Source organism: Rhinolophus ferrumequinum, chromosome 23 (genome assembly GCF_004115265.2).
Source record: "Rhinolophus ferrumequinum isolate MPI-CBG mRhiFer1 chromosome 23, mRhiFer1_v1.p, whole genome shotgun sequence".
NCBI classification, from domain to species: domain Eukaryota; kingdom Metazoa; phylum Chordata; class Mammalia; order Chiroptera; family Rhinolophidae; genus Rhinolophus; species Rhinolophus ferrumequinum.
In genome coordinates, this window is record NC_046306.1 from 12,807,312 (window position 1) to 12,822,905 (window position 15,594).

Sequence of the window (15,594 nt, forward strand, 5' to 3'; positions counted from 1 at the left end):
GTTCTTTAACCACTACGCTACATGCTGCCCCACGGGGCCCACACTCATTGGTCAGACTGGGGGTGGAAGGGGCTGGGTCACTCACACAAGGATCTAGGTGGTTGGGCCGTCCACCTGGGCGCAGGCTGCACAGGTGGGCCAGAGCCGTAGTACGCAGCCTGGGCTGGAGGCTGTGAGGGAGAAGACCCAGAGTGGGGGTTACAGCAGGGGAAGTAAAAAGTTGCATGTCTTCAAGGACACCCCTGCAGGAACTGCACTGGCCCTTCTAGGGGATTGGTTAGCAAAGACCCACAAAGCTGGGATGAAGGCCTGTCTTCCATGTCAGGATGTCCATTAGCCCTGAACCCTTCAGGACAAGACCTCAGGTTCAATGCTTGCCCCTTATTATCCGAGCTACTAGCCCAGTGACCTGAATAACATGGTGACACATCTTCCTGTAACTTGTGCCGGCTTAGACAACTTTTGAAAAGAGCAGGAATTTTCCTATCCTAGCAGCCTTTTTAACGGCTGACATCTTTCTTCTTCCTCTAGGGCACACGAGCTCCTTTTTCCAACCATGCCGCTCAGCACATTAACCCCCAGGAGAGAGGTGAGCAAACACCCCCCCAAATCTATTTAACTTGGGGGAACGCTACATACTGCCAGTTTGGGCAAGTCAGAATGCATACTGCCATAGTAGGGTAGAACAACGTATATGGGAGAGAAACCTAGGCGGCTTTGGTTTATTGTAGTATTTCCGAAACTTATCTGACCACAGAGAATCGTTTTCAGCATAACACTCACAAATCTCTCAGGTCGGGAAGCGCTCATGGACAGCGACACTATTAGCCCGGTCAGAGACGGGGTTAAAACCACCTGCGGTTCCAGCAGAAGCAGGTTGGAAACCTACGTCTGCCTGAAGCTCTATCTTGCTGCTCCAGCAGGCTTTCAGGGACAGAGTGTGGCGGGGGTTGCTGGCAAGCCCTCACCTGGGGCACGGCGGGCAGGAAGTAGCTGGCGGGCTCCTTCCAGCAGCCCAGGAGCGGGCCGCGCAGGGCCCGCACGGTGGAGAGGCGCTGCATGTACTGGTTGGTCAAGATGGCCTTCCGCTCTTCTTTGCGCTGGGCCAGCGCCACGTACAGCGGCTTGGTGCCGACGATGCGCCCGTTCATCTCTGTCACGGCCTTCGTCGCCTCTTCTGGAGAGGAAAAACACACAAAGCCAAACCCTTTGCTGTGGCCACCCTCTGTCATCACCTAAAAGCAAGACAAGACAAGGGCTGCTGGGGGTGGGGAAGGAAGACCCCTGGGGCCGTACTCCCCTCCTCCCCGGGACCCAGCCCGGCCCTGAGCAGGCCCAGGACAATCCGGCCGAGGTTTTCCTCGCGGGTGTCCTGTCACCCCCACATTTACTGAGGCCCACCGCATGCCAGATACTTGACACTCCTCACTTCAACTGCGACACCCACTTTACAGGTGAAGAAAGTGGGGTGCAAGAGTGACTTGTTTCAAGATCAGTCCACTTGCTGACTGAGAACGGCTCACGTTGCATAGACCGTTCCCCAGAGTTAGGGAGACCAGATGCATTTCAGAATATATTTTTCTCTCTCAAGTTCCTTCTGGAAAAGATTTTCTTCAGCTGTGATGGAAAGCTGGCTTCAATTAATTAAACGGATGTCCCTTCCTCAGAGGGGCTACCATGAAGTGAGATGGTAGTCCAGGATTAGTAATTCTAAGAACAGGAAGGTTCTTGGGCCAGGACCACGATCATAAACATTTCAGTGGAGGGCACCATGATAAAAAACACACAGTCTGCATTCCACGACTCCTTGGGTTTTATTAAACTCCTCATACAATTCTCCAGTTCATTGTGAATTAGGGACATAAAAAGAGGTTCTAAACTATATTTCCTAGAGACTCCAATAAAGAGTTAGATTTGTATGGAATATGAAAATAATTTGAATTTCTAGTTTTGGTGCTTTATTCTGTTAATTTTCTTTTTAGAAAAAGTAAAAGTCTTTCTTATTAAAAAAACGAGTGACTTGTCCAGGGTTACCTAGTCGGGGGATCTTGTATCAGCCAGAACTCCAACCCAACGCACTATTCTGGTTATCCCCCATTGCCCCTGCAAGGCTCTAAGCCAAGTTCTTTAGGAGTCTGGGGAAGAGGCTCTTAGACTTTTTATTACAAAACCTTTTTATTGAAGGGTGGCTTTAGATTTATGGAAAAGTTGAAAAAGTATCACAGCACTGCTATGTATCTTTCACCCAGCTTGCCGTAATGTTAACATGGGACATTTGTCAAAACCACAATAGGAACGTTGGGACAATATTATTAACTATTAGCTCCTATTAACTACAATGCTATTAACTAAACTGTACATTGCACTTGGATTTCACTAGTTTTGCTACTACTATGTTTCCCTGAAAATAAGACCTAACCGGACCATTAGCTCTAATGTGTCTTTTGGAGCTAACATTAATATAAGATTCAGTCTTATATTATATTATACTAAACCCAGTCTTATAGTAAAATAAGACCGGGTCCTATATTAAGTTTTGCTCCAAAAGATGCATTAGAGCTGATTGTCCGGCTAGGTCTTATTTTCGGGGAAACACGGTAATATTCTTTTTCCAGGATCCAATCCATATTACATTTAAGGTTCTTAACCATTTTTTAGGGTCAAGACATTGGCCTGGCTCCGCCACTCCACGAGCGGAGATAACCTTTAAAACTACCCTATTAGAGTGCATGCTCTACATCAGAGATTGTCCAACAGCACTTTGCTGCCCACTAGGATAGGGGCCCTGACCTGAGAGTTCACAGATCTGCAGGGATGTCCATGGGTAGAGTTCAGGGGGTCTGTGAACTTGGATGGGGAAAAATGGCATCTGTATTTTCACATTAACATTTCCTTCTATTTTGAATACGGGCAACAATAAATATCATAGTATTAGCCATGCTTGTGCCTTTCTCAGGAAGAGAAATAAAATATTTTCATATCACATTAATTATTGATCTCAAAATATCATGTATGCTAATTGCTACTTCACTAGATCTTATAGTTTACTGCACATACTGCTGTCACCTTAGCATTGTGATAATTATTTCATTATAATTTTTTGTAATCCCATGAATGTTCCTTTATGCATTTAAAAATACTCTCAGAAGGAGTCCATGGGCTTCGTCAGGTAGCCAAATTGTCTTGGCACAATATTGTCTTAAGAACTGACATTAGGTAGTAAAAAAATAAAATTAGTACAAGTGACACACAGAGCTTGCTATGAACTTGTAAGCACTTTACATACATTATATATCATTTAATTTTCATAATCACTTTCATATACTAAGAGATAATATATTAAATTATGTAAATATATAAACTTATATAAAATCAATTAACAAGATAGGTGTGCCTCAAGCCTAAGCCATCCAGGTTTTTACAATTCCATTCATTCAAGCAGCCCTCAAGGAGGCTGGTGAATCTCCTGAAATTATGTGCAATGTGTGTAAATTATTAGATCATGACTTCACTGCTTATTGTGGGCAGGTGCTCTACACGCAGGCTCTTTAGTTCTCAGGACACCTTTAGAAGTAGGGAAGGTTACTCCCATTTTACAGATGGGCAAACGGGGTCCACAAGGCAAAGCCACTTCCCTCAGGTACTATAGCTAGTTAGAGGCAGGACTGGGATTTAGACGTAGTTCTGATTCACTCTGAAATCCCATCTTTCAACCACAATACTACACCAAGTATGCATTAGCCGGGAAAGAGGGCCCATAGCCTTTTTATGACGCTTAATAAAGTTTACTGGTGCTTAATTTACATGCCCCACAGGCTTTCTGTCACATTTTTTAAAAGCTCGACTCAAAAAGTTGTTAGAACCTCTTCCCCAGACACCAGGCTCCCTGAAAGACATTTAAAGTTGGAGTCAACAGGCAAAAGAATTTCTAGGCCATTTCCAAAGAACACAACCAGCATCTACCATGTGCAGGTCACCAGTCCATCACCCACACCAATCTCTTTGGAAAGTTCCTCAATCCCTCCTGCTGCTCCATGTCTCTTCACAGCCAAGTCAAATAGTGCTCACTGCCACTTCTTACAGGAAGGCCTCCTTCCTGTTCCACCGAGTTACCACAGCTCTGCCTCTAGTACTTACTCCCTCCCTGCCCCACACATGCCTTAAAATAGATTTGAGTTAGCGATGCATCTGACTTCCCCATTAGACCATAAGCTACTCAAGGGCTAGGACCACATCTGACTTGTTCCGGTATGCTTCCCACAGGGCCTGGTGAAACAACAGGTGCTTAACTATGGAAAGAACACTGGGTCATCTTAAAATCCTCTGGGGGAGCTTTAAAAAATACCCTCAGAGACCTACATTCAGTTTGTCTGATTTGGGTGTTTTTAAGAGCTCCCTAGGGGATTTTAAAGTGAAGTCAGGGTTGAGAACCATCCAGTGAGCCCAACACCCTCATCTTATATACGAGGCTCAGAGAACATCCGCTCAAGGTCACAGAGCAACTGAGTAGAACAGTCAATCATCACATCTCAGGTGCTAGGAGGGCTGTGCCCAAGGTAGGTGCTCAGTCAACGGGGAAAAACACAGGAAGAATGATGCAGCCCGACCCTCTCATTTTTCATATGGGGAAACTGAGGCCCAGAAAGGGTTATGTCATTGGCCAAGGTCAGACAACAAAAGTCAATGGAAATTGTGAGACATGAATTTCTGGAATCTGGCATACAGTAGGCACTCAATAAATGCTTATTGAATGAACCAAGGTTACAGTGAGCCCCAATAAATCCAGCGGTGTGACAGGGACTGAATGTCTACCCTCTTCCCCTCCAGCCCAGGCAAAGATGCAGATGGACAACAAGCTCCAATGTGGTCCAACCTAGCCTCCACAAACTCCAAAAGAAAGAGAGTAGCCCAGGACCAACTCCCTGCAAGCCATGGGGCAGGGAGGGGTATGTGGGCAGTGAGAGGATGGGAGCAGAGGCTATCCCCTGTAGTACCCCGGTTCTCACCTTGGCACTGGTGATCACTCCATAGGGAGAGAACTCTTTCCTTAGTTTCTCTTCATCAATGGAATCATCCAGGTTCTTTACATACAGGTTCACACCCTAGAAGGAAAGGATACTGCTAGCCGTGCCTTCCTTTCCAAACTCCACATTGCCTTGGGGGCTGGGGAGGGGCCGATGTAGGCAATGGAAGCCCTGGCCCCCAAGCTTCCAGTTCCCAGTCTCCACAGCACCCATGCACTCCACCAATCACTCAGCATGCCCATCACCTGGAAGCTCGAGCCCCCACAATCCCTAATGCCAGGTTGCCAGAAATGGGACTGCTAGAGGAAGGAGTCACATCCAGGGCCCTCCATGCACAGAAGCAGCTGCCACCAGAAGGCTGCCCCTTACCTGGTAACGGTTCAGCCGGTCCTGCTTCATCTTCATCTGCTCGAACCTGCGCTTCAGCTCATTCTGCCGCTCCCCCCGCTTCTGGGCCCGGCCCACATAGAGCAGCCGTCCGCTCACCTCCTTCCCGTTCATGTCCATCACAGCCTGTGCAGGCGAGGGAGAGAGAGCGCGTGGTGACCAGCCCGTGAGGCCCTGGCCGGCCTTAGCCTTGACCTCCAGTCCTACCTCCTAGGCCTAGAGGAGGCCACCTGCCAGCCCAGCCGGACGCATTAGCTGAGGATAATTAGTACCATGATAAAGGCCACTTAAAGTGAATCCACTTTTTAAAAACTTGGGACAAAATTTCAGAGTAAACAATTTAAAAACTGATTTTGTCTCTACTTTAAAAAGTGAAATGGAAATTTGCAGTTTCCCATATTTAACAATTAGGTTCCAATTAACTACACACTGATTATTTGAACAAAGCAGCAGGCATAATTCTTTCAAAACGGCATAACAGCATAACCCAGATCCTTCCCTTCATGTTGAATTTCACAGCACAAAGAACCCTTTTGTTAACTATTAAGGGCTTTAGTTTTAGAAAAATTTGCATCTTAACCATTGATTTTTCTTTTCAGTTAACTGGTCTAAGCCTGCCGGACTGTAAATTGTCAGTGGCTTTGATTGCACGAAATCCTACATCTTCTACAAGATGTGTAACTTCTCTCTACAATCCATTTATGCTGAACTGAATTGGCATTGACTTATCCACAAAAATCAGCAAAGGCAGACTTGTGTGTATCGATTCAATGGTTAGGATTAGACAATGGTGTTAGCGAGGAGAAACATTTGAAGGGAACTGACTTTAGTCAGTTCATTAGTAAATACTTCCACATAATGAGGACTTTTGCTTCCCTACCTAAATATGCAAATATATGTAAATATATAAAAATATACTCAGGGACTCAGGAACTGCCTGTTCTATATCAGTTAAAGGTCATCACCAAAATCTCTAAGACCTTGGAGTTAATGGACCCCTGAAGCTTCACCCATCTACTCCAACTGGTTATTTCACAGTTGGGGACACCAAAGCCTAGAGAGAGGGTAGCACTTGTCCTAGGACACACAAGAAGTTACCTTTTGAAGGAGCTGTATATTTAAGAACAAAACTTCAGAGTCAGAAAGAGCTGGTTCTAATCCCAGGGATCTCGCCGACTAGCTACAACCCGTGCAAGCTAGTAACAGCCGTGGAGCTCACACTGCTGGGGGTAGATGAGAATGTATGCACAACCCCTCAGCACAGTCCCTGGCCCATGGCCCAGGGTGAAACTGTTCAGTGAGAAGTAGCTGCTGTGAAGATGGCACCAGGGTCCAGGCCTCCGACCAGAATCCCCCCTGAGCAGGGCTCTTCCATATTCGGCGGTCTCAATGGGGCAGCAGCCATGGAAAGAGCTTTACGGTGGAAGACCAAATATGACATTATTATTCCAGCTTGGTCGCTACCTGTGTGATCTTGTGCTAGTCACTTGTTTAGCAAACATGTAGTTGGTACCTAAAGGCAGGTACAATACTAGAGACTTAATGTGAAATGGGACCCAGCCTCTACCCTCAGTTCTACCCACGGAGATCTGCGCTGATGACGGAGAGAGGCAGAAGGGGCACCTCGTCCGAAGCAAGTGAAGACAGGAAGAGGTGGCTTCCTGAAGGAGGTCTAGTATAAGCTGAGACCCAAAGGCCCGGCACTGAAGAGTCTAAAGGCACACTGTCCAACATGGTCGTTACTCACCACATGTATTGAGCAATTGAAATATGGCTAGTCTGAATTGTGCTGTCAGTACCAGATTTCAAAGAATTAAGAACAAAAAGAGGGAATGTAAAAATCTCAATTTTTATATTGAACCACACATGGAAGTGACTGTAAATTGAATACGTTACGTTGAATATATTATTAACATTCATTTCCATTGCTTTTTTTTACCCTTTTTAATGTGGTTACTGGAAAATTTTAAATCACACCTGTGGCTCTCGTTACATTTCTATTGGACAACACTGGTCTAAAGAGTAGGGAAAGGGAAGCGTTTTGAGAAAAACAGCATTTGCAAAAGCCCGGAAGGAAGAAACAACATAGCACTTTCCCTCCCTGGTCTCAATCCTACCATCAATTCAAGAAGAGCCTAGTGGCTGTCTGGGAGGCCCCTTCTCCCTCCCATGGGGCAAGAATCTATGCAAAGAGGCCAGCCTCAGGGCTTGGAAGGAGCCTGAAGCATTCTGCCTACAGTACAGGCAGGAAGGGCCCTGGCCTGTGTGGGCCAAGGCTGGGGAGGGGCTCCCCTTCCCTCCGCCGGCACCTGGAGCCCTCTGCTCCTTGTCTCCCTTCTTCCTAGTCCGGGCTCAGTACCTTCTCCATGAAACAGGGCCATGGGAAGGCTCCTACCTTCTGGGCTTCCTCATGCTTCTCAAAGTTGACAAAGCCAAAGCCCCGGGAGTTGCCGCTGTCATCCCTCATCACCTTCACACTCAGCATCTTCCCTGGGAAGGACCGACCTGGCTCAAAGGGGAGTTTGGGAATCCCCCAAGACGGTCCCCTCCCTTCCCACAAGTCTTCAGGAAGTCCGAGGAGGGCCCCTCCTCCCGGCCAGCACGACCGGGAAGTAGAAGAGCAAGTGACCCCCAACTCCCTTGGGAAACACGCCCACCAAACTGAGAGAAGAGTTCCTGCAGGCCCTGCTCGTCCACATCCACTTGGAAGTTCTTCACATAGATGTTGGTGAACTCCATGGCCCGAGCCCCCAGCTCGGCCTCCCGCTCCTGTCGGGACTTGAAGTGGCCGACGAAGCTGTGGACACACCGACAGGGTAGGCAGCTGCCAGCCATCAGCCATCCCCATCCCAACCCCAGCCCGTCCAGTAACCCTGGGTCATTGGGGTCAACGGCTGCTGGTCTCCAGGCCTCTGTATCCCTCATCGGGAGACTGGGCAGAGCAATACTTCTTAAATGGAATACATCCAAGGCCTGACCACCTCCCACAGCTAAGATTCGATGTTCTAGCATCAAGTTAAGACGACGGCATTCGTGCGGCAAAGGCACAGGGAACTCCTACCAGACACCAGGCAGCTGAGTGCACAGGAGTCTCAAGAGCATGAACTTGGGAGTCACACTTGAACCCTCGCTCTGCAGTTGCCTAGCTGTGGGACCCAGGGCAAGTTACTTAATCTCTCTGAGCCTCACTGTTCATTCCTCTAAAACTGGGGATCAAACTCACATCACAAGGATTTGGTTATTCATTTAACACTACTGGGTTCCTTGGGGAAGCAGTGGTGAGAGAACCAGACACGATCCATGCCAGCGTTGCTAGGTGGGGAGGGACTAAATTAATACAATATTAATTTTAAAAATTGTAATTTCCAAGGTCATGTCAACACATCTAGGAAAGTATCCTCAATTAACAAAACAAAACTAAGCACAAGAAAACTGGAGGGTATCTATAGCACGTTTAGCTGGCCCTAAAAATGGAAGAAAACTGAGTGGCAAAGGTAAACTTGGACAAATGTCAGGTAACAAAGATAGCATCCTTCTGAGAATTGGGAAAAGCCTGCAAAGGTTCAATTTCATTGACAGGAACCTCCCCTGAGAAACCTTGGATAGAATGACTCCCACTGCATCTCCCAGCCCAAAGCCTCACTCCACATGGAGCATGGGTATGGGCCATCTGATGGGCAGAAGCAAAACCGGGCAAGGGAAACTGTCAGAGCAGATTCTCTCCAGCACCTGTGTCTCAATTTTCCCATCTGTGAAGTGGGGATGATGCCAAACTTAAATGTATGAAGATGGCTGGCTAAGTATATTTTCCTCCCCATCCAAAAATCCCAGGAAACAACACAAAGGCTTAAGAAAAAAAATTCCTAGCCGTGCCGAGCAGGCTGGAAGACATGAAATCACTGGTGATTTGGCCATTAGCTGTTCCTGCTAGAATTTCAGAATCATCACTTATTACTCAGAACCATCCTCAAATGCATAGGAACAGCCCCATTTTTACTTGAAGAAAGGGAGTCCCTGAGAGATTGAGCCACTCCTCCGAGGCCGTGCTGTCAGGAAGAAGACTGGCAGCTGCTCAGTGCCTGGTGCCCGTCAGACGGTGGTGGGTAGCATCAGTTCCCAGTTGGTGATGCCATGATTCTGTCCCTTCAGCCTCGGCCCCACCCCCACACCACAACACTCACACTTTACGGTTGTTGAGCAGCATCCCGTTCATGGTGCTGATGGCCTGCTGTGCGGCCTCGTGGGTCTCAAAATGGACAAAGCCAAAGCCTCGGGAGCCGTGATTGTCACACACCACCTGGGCCACAGGGAAAAAGGACAGGGAGAGCATCCAACAGAGGGTTCAGGCAGAAAAGAATGACAAGATACGAAGCAATATCTGAGTGCTTGCTCTGTGCCTGGGAAAGACAATCCTATAGCACACAACAGCTCCATGTTAGAGATGGGAAACTAAAGCTCAGAGAGGTCAATCCACTTGTTTAAGATCACACAGAAAGGAGGGACAGAGTCCTCACACTGAACACAGGCCTCATCTATACAACAGATAAAATCTAGAGGCAAAACACCGAGGGTTCAGCCTTCTGTCAGGACCAACTGACCTGCTGTATGACCTCTGAATCTCAAGATCCTTGCCTAAAAAGTCAGGGAAATGACCAGACCGCCCCTTCTTAAATTATAATACAGCCATTTGCTCAACAAATATTTATTGAGCACCTATTATGTGTCACATCTATTCGACGTACTAGGACACAAGGGTAAAGAAGATCACTACTCTTATGGAACATCCATTCTATGATGAGAAATCTTAAAAACGAGGCGTCAGTACTGGTTGTCAGGATGACCTCAATTAATGGCCTTCCTATAGCCACACACCCTTAGTCCCATAATTTCTACTGTCCTCCAGCTCTGAATTTGGTCTGGTTTTGTGACTTGTTTTGGCCAGGAGAATGCAGCGGAAGTGACAGTATGCTAGTCCCGAGCTTCGATCTCAAGAGGCCCAGTGAGCTTCCGCTCTGTCTCCTGGGCCCCTGTCCTTCCCATGACACTAGCCTGGGCTCATCTACTGGAGGGTAAAAGACCACAGGGAGGAAAGCTGAGATGTTCCAGCTGACAGCCAACCACTGCCTAGAAACAGAGCCATCCAGCTCTCAGTGGGTGTACGAAGGAGCCCAGCCAAGACCAAAAGAACTGCCCAGCTGAACTCAGCCCAAATCACCAACCGCAGAATTATAAACTAAATACAGTGGTACCTTGGTTTTCAAACATCTTCATTGACAAACATTTTGGTTTATGAACGCCGTAAACCCGCAGTAAATGCTTCGGTTTTCGAACATGACTCAGAAGTCGAACATGTCACACGGCTTCCGCTGAGTGCAAGATCCTGAGGCCTAGCTGTCGGCTGTTTTCAAACGCTTCAGAACTCGTGGATTACGTTTGAAAACCGAGGTACCACTGTAATGGTTGTTGTTGACAGTGACTAGGTTTGGGGTGGTTACACAGCAAGTGCTGATTGGTATACAGATGACTTCTGATAGGTCTATGAGGATGGAACTGAAAGAATAACTTCCATTCAGGTGTTTGTTGAACCTGGAGCTGAACTCAAAGACCTGGTAAACTATAAAGTGAGGTGCTACTTGGTACCCCTCTACCACACAGGTATTTGACACAGGCCCCTCCAAGAGGCACACCCACCTTGCAAGAGAGGATGTTCCCAAAGGTGGAGAAGGTGTCATATAAGGCCTTGTTGTCAATGGAATCCTCCAGGTTCTTGATGAAGATGTTGCCCACACCCGACTTGCGAAGTCCTGGGTCTCTCTGGGACCACATGATGCGGATGGGCTGGCCTTTCATCACCTCAAAGTTCATTGTGTCCAGTGCCCGCTCCGCTGGACAGGAAGAGGAGAGAAAGGAGGAAGGTAAGGGGACTTTCTTTCCCTAAGCCCCAAGGTGCTTAATAGGGAGTCCCTCCCAAAAAAAGAGTCAGTCTGTGGGTCTCATTGGAGATAAGAGCCTGAAGGCTCAGGAGGGATAAGAAGAATTAATGTGTATGGTACTCCTCCCACTTTCCAGTTAGGATCTCATTCAACTTTTCACCGTAGTTATGTGAGCATGGTTTCCTATCCCCATTTTACAGAAGGGAAAACTAAGGCTCAGAAAGGTGAAAGATCGGTGGCAGAGCCAGGTCTACTGTGGTCTCCAAAGCACACTAAGTAGATAAAAACGTAAAGGAGGGTCCCTGTGACACAGGGTGGTGGCAGTTTGAGGAAATTAAAGCTCAGAGGTGCTGAGCAGCAGAGTTGAGATTCGCTCCCAAGTACCATGTTTCCCCGAAACATAAGACCTAACCAGAAAATAAGCCCTAGCATGATTTTTCAGGATGACATCCCCTGAACATAAACCCTAATGCGTCTTCTGGAGCAAAAATTAATATAAGACCCACTCTTATTTTCGGGGAAACACGGTAGTAGGGTTTGGTGGGGAGACGAACATCACATCACCTCTCCGAGTTGGTTTCTTCACCTGTAAAGTAGGTATGAGAACATGACCCACCCTTCCACATCTAACAAAGGGAGATAATACCATCGACCTCCAGGTTGTCAGATAGGCTGAAAATTAAATAAGATATGCAAAGTGCCTTGTCCTTTGTGCCTGGCACAAAACAGGTGTTTGGCAAACGCGGTGTGTCTGAAAACAGTAGCCTATGCCGGTCCTCCTGCCATCGCTACGGCCTGTCCTCTTCCAGGTAATATGCTTGGTACCCCTCTGCTTCAGGGAATCCCCTAGGTTGAGGCATGGAGGGGAACCGTGCAGCCCTCAGTGGAGCACATTTCAAGAAGTCTGGGTTTTCCATCTAGTCCTGCCATGAACAGCCAGGGGCAAAACCTCTCGGGAGTTCAGCTTCCCCATTTATGAAGTCTGCAAAAGGTCAGATCACGCAGGGCTTGGAGGACGACAGAAATGGCAGTGGGTGGGTAAAGCAGAGCAAAGCGGAAGTCTCCCTGGAATCCAGCTCCGTCACCGGCTGGGAAACAGGCAGAAACAACCCAGCAAACTCCCAGCTCAGGGAACCTCCCTACCCCATCCACTCAGGAGACCCAGAGTAAGGACGCCCTCTTTTGGATTTGGCCGGTCAGGCCTTTTCGGGTTGTTTCTAGTCTTACACCCCAAGGCTATAGCTACTATTTCTTTTCTTAGGTTCTCACTCATTGAACCTTTACAATGTTCTGGAGACAGTTCATAGACACAGTTCTCCCTTCCTTCCATGCTACTGGGGAATAAGCCTTTGCCCCATTTCACAGAATTCTTTCTCAAACTCATACCCTAGTGGCAGAGATTGAGCCAAACCCGGTGCTCTTAACCTTCATCCTCAACACTCTCAACACGAGTGTGGACATACCCCTCTGGCAAGCTCTAGCCAATCCTATCAGCTCTGAGAAACGGGTTGTGGAGTCTGGAGTGGAGGTGGTTTTTCGGGGCTCCCCAAGGGGAAGATCCCTGGTGCAGACCTGTCAGGCTGCCAGGAAAGGCCAGAGCCCCAGGCCCAGCTCTCCCGTCTTCCCCACACTCATCACCTGTGTCACCTCAGGTATCTTCCTCACCAGGTGCTTTGAATTTCTCATCCTCCCAACCACTCTATCAGGAAGGTCTGGTCCCCCTTTTGTACATAGGCAACTGAAGCTCAGAATGGTTACATAGTTTGCTCAAAGTCACACAGCTGCTGGCTTTCTAATCCCAGGTTGGCCTGTTTTCACTCAGCCTTAATACCTCCCCTCTGCAAAATGGAGCACTAGTGAAACATACAGCAGGCGCACATTAACTGCTAGTTTCTGCCCCCACAGGCATCTGGGGGCGGGGTCCCTTCCAATGCCCTGTATCTCTGAGCCTGTTTCCTTGGCTGCAAAATGGAAGATGCAGCCAGAGATGAAAGTGCGTATGGCCGAGATGCTGTCGGCTCGTCCCCCCACCCCGCGGCTCACCGTCGGCCGGCTGCTGGAAGTTGATGTAAGCATAGCCCAGCGAGCGGCGTGTGGCCACGTCGCGGCACACGCGGATGGACAGGATGGGGCCGGCAGGCGAGAATTTCTCGTAGAGCATGGCTTCCGTCACGTCGGGGTGCAAGTCACCTACGTAGAGCGAGGCGAGCGGGAAGCCGGAGCCGCTGGCGTTCATGGTGGGCGGCGGAGGGAGTAACAAGGGGCCCGCAACGCGGCCCCGCGCTCGGCGCCCGCGTGCGTCACCCCGGCGGGAGCAAGGCAGCGGCGGGCGCGCAGGGGGCGCGGGGCTCTCCCTCCCCGGGGCCAGCCGCCCCTCCCTTTACCGCCCCCGCCGCCCCGCGGGCCAATCGCCGGCGCTGGGGCCCCTCCCCGTTCACCTGTGTCCCTCAGCGTTCTAGAAGCCTCAGGTGGGCGGCATCTCTGACCCCGCCTCCGGATGCGGGGAGAGCCCTCACCTGGCCTGGGGTAGGGCTGCGGGGATGCGGTGGAGCTCTGGGCTCTAAATAATCCCTAATGTCACTGCCTTTCTGGGCCCGCTTCCCTTCTCTGTAAACTTCCTCTTCGCAAGGATTAGACAATGCTGCGTCCTGTGCGTGTTTCACAGTAAGTGGGAGAATTCGGAGGCAGATGACCAGTTTCAAAGCTTGTGCACCAAGCCACCTGAAAGGTGTCTTTTTCTCATTAAGACAGCTCGGATCCAGTCGCACCCTTCTAGTACAGGTTGAGTTGGGACTGAAGGCTGTATGAGAATTTGAGACCACCAAGGCCTTCCTTGACACTGGCTATTAAGACCTTTCTGTGGGATATTTCCTGCAACCTTTCTCATAACAAATCCAGTCCACCTGCACACCACCAGGAAGGTTCACCTAGTTAGTTGTGACCTAGCCTCTATGGGAAAAGGGGGGACCTAATAAAACGAAGGTCTTGGCAGTGGCCCCAAGAGCAGCAAGTCCCCCTGTGCGTTTGCAGCCTCAATAGGTGGTGTAGTCATTTGTGAATTCCAATACAGTGTGCGATGTACTTCACGCGCCTCTCAGGGACTGTTTCTTGCTGCAACAAAGCAGGTAGGTTCCCACTGCCCTTTGGTTGGGTGTGACTTCAATAGGTGGAGCAGCTCTGGAACCAGGAGCAGGAACTAGTCTCGTTGCCCAGCTGACAGTAGCAAGAAAGCACCAATTTTAATCTTGGGGTGAAAACGAAAATATCCCCCATCCTGATTTTTTTCTCTGTGGAAGTGTGGACATTTTCAGAAAGGAACAAATCCCATGAAAGTGCTGTAGGCTCCCATGAAGCATTGGGATAGAGGAGAGACTGGCATAACCTTGGAGATGCCCAGGCCTTATGCAGCCATCTCTGTCTTGGTTACATCTCAGGGTTTACAAAGGCGGGTGGGGTGAGGAACACGGCTTAAATGGGATGCGAAGTAACTGTACCAAATCTTAGAAGCCCCCAAAGAAGCCCTAACAGCTGGATGCTTTGTTGTGGAAGGTGGATAGGCTCTGTGTTAATTAAAGGTAATGTCTTCCCCTTTACGACACTTCTGGTTCTAAAGGATGACCACAAAGCGGTTGCCTACTTTTAAAGAGTAGAGCCAAAAAGTAAGTGTAATCAAAAAAGTTAGCTAGTTCTGGTAGTAGTGATAGAGATGGTGCCACACATCAATTCACAGGCAACTAACTGATAAAATTTTTTATTTCACGTTTGAATTTGTACACTTATTCCTGATTATTCCGTGTAAGGTGGAAACTAGAACTGTTTAAAAGACATACACAAATCTAGCACATCGATAACTGGGGATTTTTCTTTTTTTGCTATACTATTTTCACAACCATGGGTGTGCTTGCTAGGCAATATAACCACCACAGAAGCAAACGTGAGGCAGAATACTGGTAAGGAAAAACAAAGCAAGAAAGAGCTACCAGATATACAGACAGGCTCGTTCCACATTCACTACTGCATTTTCAAGCGCCAAGTATTTAACTGCACATTTGTTCAGCTAGAAAGGAGGGATTTTTTTTTCTTTTTTTCTTTTTTTGGTTTGTTTTCATCAGTGCATGAATGTTTTTTTATTCTCATTTCAGCAGATGGACAAACAGATGGACACTACAGCTACGTGGAATGTTAAAGGGAGGGTAGGATACTGTGAGACTGGTAGGCCTGGGTATTCTTGATTCTTCCCATTGCAGTGT

At 48.3% G+C, this 15,594-nt stretch overlaps 1 protein-coding gene across 5 annotated transcripts in view; it reads right to left on the reverse strand.

Moving 5' to 3' along the window:
- PABPC1L (poly(A) binding protein cytoplasmic 1 like) overlaps window positions 1-15,277 on the reverse strand; it is a 26,917-nt gene extending 11,640 nt beyond the window's left edge. For 3 of the 5 annotated variants that reach the window (XM_033094189.1, XM_033094191.1, XM_033094188.1), the window contains exons 1-9: window positions 13,388-13,653; window positions 11,103-11,296; window positions 9,593-9,708; window positions 8,069-8,208; window positions 7,807-7,901; window positions 5,394-5,537; window positions 5,007-5,102; window positions 969-1,235; window positions 86-170 (exon numbers count right to left, since the gene is read on the reverse strand). In XM_033094189.1, coding sequence (XP_032950080.1) covers window positions 86-170; window positions 969-1,235; window positions 5,007-5,102; window positions 5,394-5,537; window positions 7,807-7,901; window positions 8,069-8,208; window positions 9,593-9,708; window positions 11,103-11,296; window positions 13,388-13,580 — 1,330 coding nt within the window. In that variant the 5' untranslated portion in view covers window positions 13,581-13,653. Of the gene's footprint in view, window positions 1-85; window positions 171-968; window positions 1,236-5,006; window positions 5,103-5,393; window positions 5,538-7,806; window positions 7,902-8,068; window positions 8,209-9,592; window positions 9,709-11,102; window positions 11,297-13,387; window positions 13,654-13,782 lie in introns of those variants that run through there. The other 2 variants (XM_033094190.1, XM_033094192.1) reach the window with 2 other exon arrangements.
- Window positions 15,278-15,594: the final 317 nt, after the last annotated feature.